Source organism: Empidonax traillii, unplaced genomic scaffold (assembly GCF_003031625.1).
Source record: "Empidonax traillii isolate 1590-97213 ecotype Southwest subspecies unplaced genomic scaffold, ASM303162v1 scaffold45:size3623477, whole genome shotgun sequence".
NCBI classification, from domain to species: domain Eukaryota; kingdom Metazoa; phylum Chordata; class Aves; order Passeriformes; family Tyrannidae; genus Empidonax; species Empidonax traillii.
The window spans coordinates 609,434-623,555 of NW_020955238.1; the positions used below are offsets into that span (position 1 = coordinate 609,434).

The 14,122-nt window shown below is 31.9% G+C and overlaps 1 protein-coding gene across 4 annotated transcripts in view; it reads right to left on the reverse strand.

The window, feature by feature from the left end:
- NOVA1 (NOVA alternative splicing regulator 1) overlaps nt 1–14,122 on the reverse strand; it is a 147,118-nt gene that overhangs the window by 24,635 nt on the left and 108,361 nt on the right. For 3 of the 4 annotated variants that reach the window (XM_027878739.1, XM_027878737.1, XM_027878740.1), the window contains 2 exons: nt 12,559–12,725; nt 2,055–2,126 (listed from right to left, as the gene is read on the reverse strand). In XM_027878739.1, the coding sequence (XP_027734540.1) occupies nt 2,055–2,126; nt 12,559–12,725 (239 nt within the window). The remainder of the gene's footprint in view (nt 1–2,054; nt 2,127–12,558; nt 12,726–14,122) is intronic. The other variant, XM_027878738.1, reaches the window with a different exon arrangement.

The following is a 14,122-nucleotide window of genomic DNA, read 5'->3' on the forward strand; positions in this document are numbered from 1 at the left end:
TCTGGGAACAATTGCCAGCTACATCACTTATCACTAGAATGAACAGAAAGGCCTTAATTGCCTTATCATGTGCTTTGTGCTTCCTGCTGGAGTGGCTAGAAATCACTTGAAAATAATAGAAGGGATAAAATAATCATAAATGAGTAGGAATTTTAATGGTAAATAATAAAAGAAGTTCCAAAAGGAACTCATTACTCTTCCTCATATATACAATTTTGATGCTATTCAAAAAAGGTCTTGATTATTTTTATGAAAACTGAACTGAACAAAGGTTATGAATAAAATGCATTAAAATATGTAATGTGGGATATAGACAGGACACAAAGCATACGTTTCACTTAGCTTGTATATTCAACTATATTACTTGACAATATTCTCTAGAACAACTTTCTATAAACCTAAGCATTTTTAGCTATTGAAAAGTCATTTAAAGTTTATACACTACACTATAATTTTGATAATTTAAAAATCATAGAACAGATGCAAAGTAGGTACTTCTCTTATGCTAATTAAACAGCATACCCAAATAGCATTTCCTGTAAATAAAAGCATTTCTTCCTTTTTCTCCAAATAATGATCAAGATATAATTTGAAAAAATTGGGATGAAAGAAACTAGTAAGAACCCTTTAAAAAATGATCTGTGCACTCAACATTTTCAAAATCTAACTAAAATAAACAAAGTACTAAAATTAAGAGAGAGTGAGAATAAAAGCTGAACAGAGAGTTCATAAAATATCCCTAGCTGTTGGCAAAGATTTTATCTTTGTCATTTAATGATGATGAAGCCAAGTAACTGTTGCTGGAATGGAAGCAGGCTGATGAAGAAGGCTTTCAAATTGAGGTGAAGGATATCACAATTTATATTTTTCTTAGTATTTCTTCTATCTCTAAAATTTCTTTCCAAATTTCATTATTTTCTGTATTAGATATCCCTGTCAACAGATAGCCATGTGTTGGTCAAAGATATAATGCTTTAATATGCTTCCGTTCATGTTAAATTGTTTGTTCACACACCAGCAAGTTCTAAGCAGTTCAGAAAATATCAGATGATTAGTAATTCATAACAATGTTAACTTCCAAGAGAAATTAGATTGTGAAGAAAAGTTTTCTGGTTTTTAGTGTTTGTGCAAGATCTGATAGCAACATTCAGCTAACTGAAACAGTGTGCACTCTTAGCACATACTGAATACTTACATTGTTTGAACACAGAGTATATTAAGTTTAACAGTACATTAAAAATAAATAATGTATTAATTAAGCATAAATGAGTTCTAAAGATCATGGTAGGTAGTAATTTTAACAATTTTCACAGGGAAGAAAAAGATACACAGTATGATAATTTGTGGACATAATGAACTGGGCATATTTTTTCCAGTTTAAATTGAAATAAAATAGTATAATTAAAATACTGCTAAAAGAACAGTTTATGCATTTACAAAATAAAAAATTAATTAAACTTACTTAGATGTGTTTAGCATGTTTTTAGAGAGATTTAATTTTACTTCATTCTTCATCAATAAATTTTCATTTATATTACATTTAAATAATGCTCCTATGTTACTGTCCACAAACACATTTCAAAATTTTCAAAGTAAATAAAGAAGTCTGTTTGTCATTGCTGGGTTGAATTCCAGCTATTTAAGCATGGTGTTAGTGGTAATTCTATTATAATTTATAAATGGTCCAGGAAATGATCCATATGTGTGTGCATATATACATAAATATACATAAACCAAGAGTTATTCTGTCTACAAACACACCAGTTTTGTGTCTTAGCAATTTATTAATCAAATCAAATGCAAAATAAACCCCAACTATTTTAAAAGATACTTTACTTTCATGAGAGATTTTAAAGAAGCCCAACAAAATAATTTAAAAGAAGTAAATCATTTTCAATTAAATTTACCAATTTCTAACAAGAGTTAGATAACTATGGTTATGGGTGTATATATGTGAATGAACGAATAAATCCTTAACCCACCATATCTTTTTCTCCAGTTTGCAAGCTGTCACCCGTGAAAAGTATGGTGTAGATGGTAGGATGATACTGTACCTGATTGGCTCTGGAGGTGGTCATGGGATCAGATGGAGAGGACTTGGTGGTAGTTGGGGAAGATGGCAATGTCTGGGAACAAAGCAGTTCAGGAGCAAATCAACCTTTACAAGCCTTAGACTGAACAGTTAAAAAAATAAATAAACCAACAAAATAACATAACTAGAAAATTAAAATAAATAAAAATGCCTAAGACAAAATCTTTCTCCTACTCATTGGAACTTAATGGAATTTAAAGTCAATTGGATAAATAATGCATGTAAATATGCATGCTTATGCATGTAAAAACAAATTCATGACTTGAAATCAAGATGGTGAACTCACATAAATACTCAAAAATATGCTGACCACATGAGGAATATATTCTTTCCTCTCTCCTCCTCTTGGGGAAAATGAAGACCATTAGTAAACAAAAATTCCAGCAAGTTCAATGAGCACACTAGAAACAGTTATCAGTCTACAAACAAACAGGGCCAATGTCTGAAAGAAGATAAGAGACGTTTACTTTGGCACTTTACAATGCACCATTCCAAAGCAAGGACTATAGTCAGCAAACTGTGTTCCATACCTTACAACAGTTATGCTAGTTTTTGGCAATAACTAACTGCTAAAATATTCATTGAGTTTTTTAAATCTAGAAGCAGGTGAAAAAATGTAAGCATCAATTTCATGATGGATGAACTTGCAACTGATACCTTCACAACAAATAACTGTAATATATTTATGATTAACATTAAAAATGTTCATTTAGTTGAGCAAAGGTTAGTAGCTTATTATAGCCCTGTGTTCAAAATAAACACAAAAAAGAATTAAGAGTCATATTTATTGATCATGTTTTCTAAATAATATACACACACTTAACATTAATTCTTGAACATAATAAAAAAGCACTGTTCTGTTTAAAAAATTTATATACACATTTCTCCTTTAAAAGTATTAGATACTGACAGAAAAACTCTTCTTTTTATAAATGTAGTGAAAAAGTAAAATTCCAATTGTCAAAACATAACATACAATACTTATCCAAAGCATATTTTTTGACAACTTTGCAATATATAAATATTATAAAATATCCAAAATTACACTACTTTTATGTCAAGAAGTAAAATGTTAAAGTGCTATACAATGGAATTTATCATATGCTCATATAGTTACTAACCAAAAATATTTAGAAATAAATAAAGGGAAATTTCACACTTTCAGCAGTTCTGTTACTTACAATCATTGACAGTCCCTCATAAAATAGGTATACATACTTTTGCACTAAAACTCTTAATGCATATGAGAAAGCTGGGACACTGTGAATGCATAAAGTTGTGTATTAGCAAAATGAGGGCTTGTACATATGCACACACAAATATTTTAGAGATATTTTAAACAGAATGAAGATCCATTTTTCACAGTTCGTACATAAATAAGCAGTCAAAACAGGAAAAATAAAATCTTAAGAGACAGATCCCTATTTTGTGTTTCCAACTTATAACTCATTGTAAAGCAATTAAAACAAAAGAAAATATGCACAGCTTAAGCATCAACTGGGACTCTTTCTAGAGGGTTAAGTAAAAAATATTACTATGTATAGGACATTTTAAAAAATATGCAGCTTGTCAAAATGCTAATGGTCAGCAGGAACCACACATTGTAAAAATTAAGGCAATTATAAAGGATTCTCCCATGTCTTTCTATACCAAACATGGGTCCTTTCACGAGGGGTCAATTTGTGAGGGGCTAAGTTTATTTAACACTAGATGTTCTGATTCCGGAATAGTACAGGGCTAAGCCCATTCAACTTTAGAATGATACTTCTGATTTTAATGAGATGATGCAGCATTTCTCTTACCAAAGTCTGAAATTGCAATGAACTGATTTTTGCCATTTAACTTGAAAAACAAAACAAAACAAAAACAATCCAAACCAAAACAAACAAAAAAACCCAATCAAACCAACATTCTCTAAAGAATGGAGAATTTTATATTACCCTCAAAAGATATTCTTTGTTATAGCTAAATATTAAACTCCCATCCTTAACTACCAAAAAAAAAATTATTATATATTTTGATGAAAATATTTCAGAAAACTGATAGTTTCTGTTATCAACACCACTGCTAACTAGGGCATTTGGTACTGTATATTGTTTTGGTATGTTAGGCTACTTATTATAAGGGAAAACAGTTTGTTCTTCACAGTTATTATTAAATCTAATTAACGTATTTATAGGGAAATAGGTAGAATAATTAAACACTGAATAATAGCTCAACCACAGATACCACAAATTATTTAAGAAACTGGAAACATCCTAGATTTCAATTCATATCAATCTTCCTAAAACACAGAAATATATGGCTGTGGTGAAAAAAGAAGCTATAATAATCTTTTCAGGTAATAGTTGAACTATAACATCTATTAAGTAGAAGTATTTAATTTTTTATTTTAGTAAAAGCTTGTTTAAAATAAAATGCAAAGAAAAAGAGATTAATACATTTAAAAGCAAGACGATATTAATGAACAAGAATCAAATACAGGCATATGTCTGTTTTACCAATATACACATATCAGTGGCAAAGTACTGAAAATATTAATAAAGTCCCTTGGTTTGTATTTTTGGTGGTTTTTTTTTTCTTTGCATATCATATCAGGTTTTTTGTAATTGAGGCTTAATCACTCTTACCTTGTTTACTGACATAACTGCTTTTATTTTATATATATATCTATACATACATATATATGAAAGAATTGATAGTGTTTTGTAAAAATTAATCACTTTTTCAGCTTCTATATAATTCTCCAGATACACTTATTTATTTCTCTGATATCAAAATAACACAAAGTGATTTCTCAAACGTAAAAAAAAAAAAAAAAAGAAAAACAAACAGGCATTTAGATTTTGTATTGAATTTCCACTAGCTGATGTCATTTATTGATACACTCTCTATTGCTTTGCAAAAACTTTTCATCAAAATTGCTTCTTAAAGAAAGTTGAACCGAACTCAATATTTTGATTTATTATGCAGCATAGAATGATTTAAAAAAAAAAAAAAATTGGCAAGTCCTTTGCATTAGGTAAGCACTTGAATTTAGTAGTTATTAGATTTCTGGGAATTAGATGCATTAATGTGATTAGGAATCTTAAGATGAATTTACATTACAGAGTTTCAATTTTTGAGACTGCTATATGCATAGTGTAATTGAAGCAGTTATAGAAAAAAAAAAAAAAAAGTCAGAATTTCTACCACACACCACTTCTAAGACTTTGGGGTTTTCATACGCTCTATCTTGAACAGTATAGTCCAAGCCATGATGTGATTAATCTTCTCTGTTTTCTAAATATTATTTCCTTTCCTACTACTTATTGTGACAATTAATGAAACGTTACATTTACAGGTTAAGGTGTGTTTCTTGTTTTAACTTGACACTTTTAGAAGAGATGTTTGAGAAGGCAGATTTTAAGTATTTAAAAAGGCGCTTAACTTTGGAGATAAAATTCTGTTTGAGCCATATTTGAGTTGTAGTATTTTCTGAAAGTCTAAAGAAATACTTCTTTCTGTCACTTACAAGCGTTGATTCTACTGTGAGAGACTGGTCTCAGGCTGCACAACACACTAAAGGGTGCAGAAATATGGTCAAAGCATCACATATCCATACTTCGTATTTTTGATTAACAGAGTGAACACAAAGCTGTATCATGGCAGTATAGATTACATACAGTGCATCTACATGCTGTTCCAAAAGGTCTCTGAGACTTCTTTCAATGACCATGACACCCTGATATTCATATATATATATGCACTAAAAAAATTTCAATACTTACTTAAGGGTAATAAATAATAAAATTGCACTGAGACAATTATTTTAATTTTCAGTACTTATATTTATATAGATAAGAGTAGAAAGAGAAGGCATAAAATTAAATACTAGTTGAATAAGCATTAGAAATGTGAAGGCATAGAAAGAACATCATTTAAAAGTGAAGGTGAGACTGTATTTACAGCTTATCAATTTCTAGATTCTCACTAAAGGTCTTGCCAAACAAAGGAAATTTTTGTAATAACATTACCAGCAATAAATTAGTATTAATACTAATTAATACTGAGTTTCAGCCTTGCTTATATTAATGTTGGTGCTTTTAAATAACTGAAATTAATGTGATGACAAAACTGATTTGCTTAAGTCCATATTACAGTGCACTTTAAGAAAAGGTGTTATCTTTTAAAAATTATACCAAACAGTTAAATGCATTGTGCATTTAACTAAATGAGAAACTAAAATGAGAAACAGAGAACACTGCAAGGTCCTGCCGTGCTGAACAACCTAAAATACTGATTATTACTAGACTTTCAACAGTATCAGAGATAAGCCTTTCTGAACAGACCACTTGCTTTGCTAAACACAGAGTCTTCTTTACATGCTGTGATCTCCTTTAATCTGTTACTTTGGCAAATGTTTCTCATCTCAAATGTATAAAACACATTTTGAAAAATAAAATTTGGAAAAAGAAATTATCAAAGATTAATAATTTGCTTACAATCTGGATTGTTAAAAAGCTACTTTGATGAGTTCAGTGATCTATTTTTCTTGCTTCATTTTCATTTTTGTGAAGAACAAATAAATTTTGGTGATATGTCATTCTTTTTGCATTTGGCTTTGCTTTTGTGTAGAAAAAGAGACAGAGCATAGAGAAATACAAAAAGACTAAGAGGTAACTTGTCTGCATTTATGAACTCTTGGAAACCTGACTTTGAGAAAGGAAAAAGGTAGGGTTAAGTATGATGTCAAAGAAAAATTATCTTATGTGAGGACAAGAAGGGATAAGAAACGTAAAGCAAACCAGCAAATGCCATTTGGATCATCAGAGCAACTCTGGATGGAGGAAATGATTCAGGATTAGTATTATAGCAAAAGAGACAAAAAAGAATCAGGACTTTCTTCAAAACTTGCCATAGTAACATAGACCTAATACAAGATCTGGTTTATTCTGTTACATAGAAATACCAGAAAACTCAAGTGTATTACTAGGCATAGGCCTAAAAAAATCATGTAAGATATGGATCTAAGATTCATCCCAGAAGAAAAGGCCACCTTTTCATTCTGGGCTATTTGGAATTCAGAAAGATAACACCAAAACTACAAAGATTTAACTTCATAATTTTCTTAAAAACCAAAACACTACTGAGAATTTCTGCAATGTTGAACACTGCTGTTCATCCCCCAACAAAATATTCTATTCTCATTCCACTTCTGGATTACAGAAGAATTAATAATAAGCTACAGCGTTAACTGCATTCATAAATAGTTTTTCATACTATTGAGATTATATCCAACACTGTTGAAATGAAACACAGAACAGTGATCATCTACGAGAATTAGCCAAGAGCACATGAGGGACAGGATATAGTATACATACTTTTATAGAATGCTAAACTTTTGTCATTGGATCCAAGGTACAGAACTGTCTCCCTAGTAAATAATGGCAACTTGTTTTGTTTTGTTCTTGCAACTTGTAAAAACACCTGCATATCTCACTGTATATTGTGGAATGGTAACTGGTGTGATTTTTCACCTACATTCAAAAGTGACAAAAGTTTATGTGAAATTGATGACTAGATGAAAAGACACTAATCTATGAAGTTACTTATTACTTTTTATTTCAAATGAAAACTGTGAGAGTTATTTTCTCATATTCTTCAGTTTAGTAAGTCTCATCTAGGTTGACAGACTGTTGCTTTAAATGCATGATAAAAAGAAGAAAGGGAAAGGTATTTTAGGAAATCCATGAAGGTTTCTAAAGCAGGATGAACTTTGGAGTATTGGTGAATGAAAAACTGAATATAATCCAGCAATGTGCACTCCCTGGCCATAATGCCAGCTGCATCCTGGGCTGCATCAAAAGTGTATCTAGGAGGTTGAGAGGTGGGTTTGTTCCTCTATCTGCTCTGGTGAGACCCCACCTGGAGAGATGGCAACGGCTGTCTCTGCTTTCACATGCTTCCTGGACAGGCTGCTAAGACACCCACTACCTGTAAAACAACTGAAGGCTGGAAGGAAAATTCAGCTGCATCCGGCTCTGATACCCCCAGCAAAGAAAGACCTGCTTGAGAAGATCCAGAACAGGACCACAAAGATGATCAGCAGCTGGAGCACCTTTCCTGTGAAGATAGGCTGAGAGAATTGACATTGTTTACCCTTGAGACGGGAAGGCTTCAGAGAGACCTTATAGCAGCCTTTCAGTACTTAAAGAGGGCTTAGAAGGCAGATGGGGACACATTCTTTATCAGGGAGAGTAGTGATTGGACAAAGGATAATGGTTTTAAATTGAAAGCAGGTGGATTTAGAGTAGCTATTAGGGAGAAACTCTTCACTGTGAGGGTGGTGAAACACTAGAACAGGTTGCGCAGAGAAGCTGTCGATGCTCCATCTCTGGAAGGGTTCGAGGCCAGGTTAGATGAGGCTTTGAGTAACCCAGTCTAGCAGAAGGTGTCCCTGTCCATAGCACAGTGGTTGGCCCTAGTCACCTTCCAACTAAAAAAATTCCATGATTCCATGAAGTCTATTGATTCTTTATAGTCTGAAGAACTCATAACCCATATTAAAAAAAACCTTAATCTACCAAACAACAAAGACCCTATGATAAAAACCCCTCCATTTTAGCCCATATTTTCAGATGTGTATTCTTAAAGTCAGATTCTATTTAAGCACTTGAAAGCAAAACTTTTTATTTAAAAATTACGAACATTTCTTTTTTGTTGTTTTGCTTAACATTTCTGAAGTAAAAAGCAGTTGTTTTCAATAGTGGAACACAACATTACAAATCTGAGTTTAGATATTAACTTTTGCAGTTTTTGACAGAAATGTCTGAGACCATGATTAACAAACAGAAATTTAGCTTATAAGGCATTAATTATCTACTGAAAAAGCTAAAGTGAAACTGGTTCCAATGAAAACTTTAATTGGAAGTTCTATATGTGAAAATTTTACTCTAGATTTTCAAGGAAGACATTCTAAATCCTTTTCTATGCTTTGACAGCATAGAAAAATTTCATAGAATCAAAGAATGATTCAGGTTTGAAGGGATCTAAGAAGGCCAAAGAGTGCAAACTCCTGTTTGAAGCAGATATTATCTTTAAGATAAGTTGTCTTTCCTTCCACATAATGCACAGTTCTGCAATGGACATCTCTGCTTCCATGTGCTTCCTGGACAGGTTGCTACAACATCCGCTACCTGTAAAACAACTGGAAGCTGGAAGGAAAATTCAACTAACCTGCAAAGAAGCTGTAATAGTTTCTGAAGAAGGTGATGTGATAAGACCAATTTAAGTAGCCTTTTCAATCGTTTACAAGAGCTGCTATTAATTTAGGGGTGAAATTTAAACTTTGTACACTAATTACAAAGACAAAACAACTCAGGCTCATGATCATTTATGAAAAGAATGTGGTTTGTAACCCATGAGTTACAACGTGGTTTGAAAGAGTTGGTATGACACTGAAATTAATAAAGAGAGAAAAGAGAAGTTAGAAGCTCACAGCAGTTTCTGGGAAGTAAAAGGTCACAGGAATTGGTTATTGTTGGATGATACTCAGTAATAGCAGATGGCTGACATCTATGAAGAGATTGTCTATATTTTGCAGAGGTAAAGATGCAATCATTTGTCAATTAAACATCTATCACACTTTCTTGGAGAAGACAACTACCTGGTATCTACTGATAAGTCCATAGTTTAGGAAATACAGAAAAATGCATTGGAGAAGGCTCAAAAGGAACCACAAAGACTTGCTTGCAAATCTTCAGAAGCTGAAAAAGCTGAAGTTAAAGAGACAGAATGTTCAGAGAGTTACTTCTATTAGTAAGGAGAAATGCCAGGCCAGACTCAGCCTCCTTGTGTCCCATGCCCTTCTTGAAGACAGAAGGTGCTGAAACTCAAGCAGTCAGCAAAGGTTTTACCAACTGTTTTTTTTCCTTAAATCTATATCCAGAATATATTTTCTTTCTTAGCTCTTTTCTTCAGGGTGAGTGTTGGTATAAAGCAGCCCAAGACAAAGAAATACCAATAGAGAAATGAGAGATGCATGCTCATGTAGACACGGTAGGTATTGCAAGCCTTCAACTACCGGCATCTTCATTCATGGGGAGAAAACTACTTTTGCTTTTTAGTAGAAACATCTTCAGAGTTCCTAAATGGGGGTAAAATTCATTTCAAATCAACTCTCCATCTCAAATCTTTCTTCAATCTCCAATGCAATACTTCATGTGCCAATGTTCTTGGTTAACACCCTGAGACAGGAAGAACCATGTAAAAGCTTGTATAAAAGAAGACACTGCAATTAATAAGGCTTTTTCAAAAAAAAAAAAAATTCTAATTTACTTGTATTGGACATCATACTGATCATTTTAATAAAATTGTGATCTGTCTGCTATTAAAAAAAAAAACAACAATTGAGTTATAAATCATGATAACCTGTTATAAAATATCCTTTTAAATACTTAAACTGAGGTATTAGAACTTTCATTAAGATACAGTATATTCTGACACTGGAGGGCAGACTAATTCACTGCAAACTCTACCTAATAACTAAGCTAATAATTTAATTTCTTGGTAAAAGTAAAGAATTTTATATTTTTTGAGTCAATATTTATAGTGTATTAATTTATCACGAACAGATGTTTCTTCAATAAAAGAGAAGTTAAACAATTCGTTGTGGTTAAAACTGTTTAACATATGCACATGCATATTCCCAAATATTTGCAGTTATATTATTATGCAACTGTATGTATATAAGTAATACATTTAAATTTTAAGATGCGGAGTACATTGTACTTTAGTTTTTCTTAACTTCATTAGCAGTGTCTGTGCTCACTAATCCATCCATCCAGAATTTAATTAAACTTAACATTCCAAACCATCAAACCTCAAACTAACCAAACTTAAAAAAAACCCAACAAAACCAACCAAGAAAAAAAAAACCAACAAAAAATGCAATCAAACAAACAAAAAAAATCCAAGCAAAAAAACCCTAAACCAGTAACAACTAAACAAATAACCAAACCAAACCAACCAACCAACCAATCAAAATCAAACACCCAAAACAAAAAAAACCCAACCTCAACAACTTTGCAACTACATTTTCTGAAGAAGTACTGTGGAGGACAATATAATCATCTTCAGATACAAGACAGGAAGTATTTAGGCATGTCACTAAACAGCTATGTCATCTAGTTTCTCAGGATCTTGCTGGCTTATTAAAAATTAGCTTCATTTCATTGCAAAGGGGAAAAACACTTTTTATTGTAATAGAGAATACTCATTTCCCATTGGGTTAAGAAATATTGGCATAAAATCTAATATTTTGTTAGCAGAAAAGCCACTTAAAATATAGATCACTTCAGCTTTTTCTCTCTCTTTCAGGCATAATCATTTTCATGTCTAATAATTGAGAAATTAATCCTATAAAATTGAGGCTTTCTTTTTAGTTTTTTCTTCTAAATTATCTTAAGTAATTTTTTTATAAAATTATTGCATACAGAAAAAATAATACAGTAGTAAATATTAAAAATCATTAATGGCTTATGCACAATTTCATCCATCTAAAGCAGTCTGTTCAAAACTCATCCCATTCTAACACATCTTCATATAAGCATTTTGTGTATGTCTCTATATACAAGGTAAGGTAATTGCACATAGTTACCAAATTACAAGAAACTGAATCTTGCTAGTGTGAAGGACTAAACAATCTTTTCCCACATGGGAGAGGTGAGAAACTAAAATCTATCCTATATAGGATAGAGAGAAAAATTTTATTAATGTTCATTCATTTCTTTTTTCATCTTTTTCTTATTCAATACAATAAAAAATATTTTAAAACCCTATATGATGCATATTTCCCATGCTCCTTATACACCAATTTTTTTTTAATTAAAATTTTTATGGAAATTAAAGAATAAAGAATACTAGGCCAATAATATCTTGCAAATACATTTTGCATTGTCTAAAAATTTTGAAAGAAGTCAGTGTGAAACAGGTAAAAAGGTGTAAAAAAATAACATAAAATGGAACTGTAGAAAACATTTCAAGTTTTTATAGATAAGATTTTAAAGTATCTAGTTTCGGGTCTTAAAAAACATTAACATTTTAGTTTTTATTTGTATACACAAAAGTAGGAAACATTGAGTTAATCTATGATTTTTTAGTAACACTAAGGATTTACAGAAGTTCATCATTTAAGATTAAAGTTCAGCAATCTTTAACTAAAACCTGTAAGTGTATTATCACCTTATACAGTAAAGTTTATCAAAGAAACACATTAGAGCATGACATTGAAACTTATAAAGCACTGTCTAAAAGAACTGCTGAGAAACAGGGAACACGTAAATACAAGGAAAAAGAGTACCAGCAGGTTACTAGAGTGTGAAACAACATTTTTTTAAAGAACATGTTATGTTGACCCCTCACAGCCCTAAAGTTTTAAGACTTCTAAGGAGCTGCTGTGACTCTATTCCCAACCAAAAACTCACTTGTTTGATGCGGTCTGGATTAACAGTGGTCTGAGGCTGTAGAATGCTGACAGGCTCTGTCTTCGCCACATTCTGAGGCATTTCTCGAATCTTCTCTGCAATGAAGCCATGAACTGCATTTAGTGCTTCCACCGTTCCCTGGATCAGACACACCCGCTCTGTAGTACCTGCAAATACAAAAGTTGATCTGAATGAAGTGGATTCTTCAAGATCCCACAGACTGCTTCAATCAGGGCACAAAGATGGCACTTGTACCAACCTTGTAAAAACAACTAGCAATATCTTGGTAAACATATAAATGCATAGAGAGATTGTCAAAGATAACATAATGATGATGTGAAGATGTTTTAAACAACTCCTATTTGTGTAGATCCTACAAGCATTAACTTTCCAAGTCAGCCTGGATAACATCAGATAGAACATGCATAACCTCTTTCCAAACTGAAATTGTTTCTGTTTGCACTCCAAAAAGAAGCCGACACCAGTTGTTATTTATTGATTTCTTAATTAAAAACATCTACAGGATGGCTAAAGATGGATGCAGAACTGTGGAAAAATATTTCCTTGATTTTTTTTGTGATGAGGCTGGTTTTAGATGATTATGTATGACTTCAATGTGTAGCAAAAAAAACCTTTTTTACATATTGGATTACAGCTTGATACATCCTCACTAGAGAAAGAATATAACACCCATCCCCCAGTACTGATCCTAAGGATAAAAGTATGACACTTCACTGAAACAATCCATGATCAGTATTCTACATATCAAACCACTTGAATAGGTTCCAGATAATCAGTTTTGATTTGAAAAACAGGATCTAACAGGAGCTGGAAAAAAAACCCCACAAACAACGAATAAAAAAACCAAAAAAAACCCACACCAAAAAACCACACCAAAAATAAATAAACAAACAAACAAATCAGCACCAAAAACCAAACCCCTAAACCAAACAAAAAATACTTAAAAGGGAATATTGTAGCTTCCACTTTTATTCTGCAGGAATACCAACACAAGACAACATAGATGTCCAAGTAGAACTGCTTTGAAATTTCATGTAAAACATACTTCCACAAACACATCTTTTACACTTCCAACATATATAATTTCATTATTTTTATTTCCTCACTATTGCCTTCAAATTCCAGTAAATTGTTCTACTAACAGAAGAAAATTATAACAGGAACTATCAAGATAATACTGTGCTTCAAAGATATGCCAGATACATATCTCTATTCAGTGTCAGTGCATATTTTGCTTCAAGACTATTGGGAGGGGGAGCAAAATAGCAAATCTGAGCCATGGAATTACCAGAAAAATAAATATAATACTTTTTGTCATTTGACACACTTCTAGTAAATACTATTGACAAGACTACAAATGAATTTTTCCTCATGTAAAATTCATTCATCCACCTAAAAAGATGAAAATGACAATGTAATAATGTGGTAAATACTACAAAATTTGCAACAATTTCTGAAGTTTACAACATGTTAGTTGGTATCATTACCATTGTACAGTCTTCACAGAATCACAGGCAATGTACAGATTAGAGAAATGTGCCAG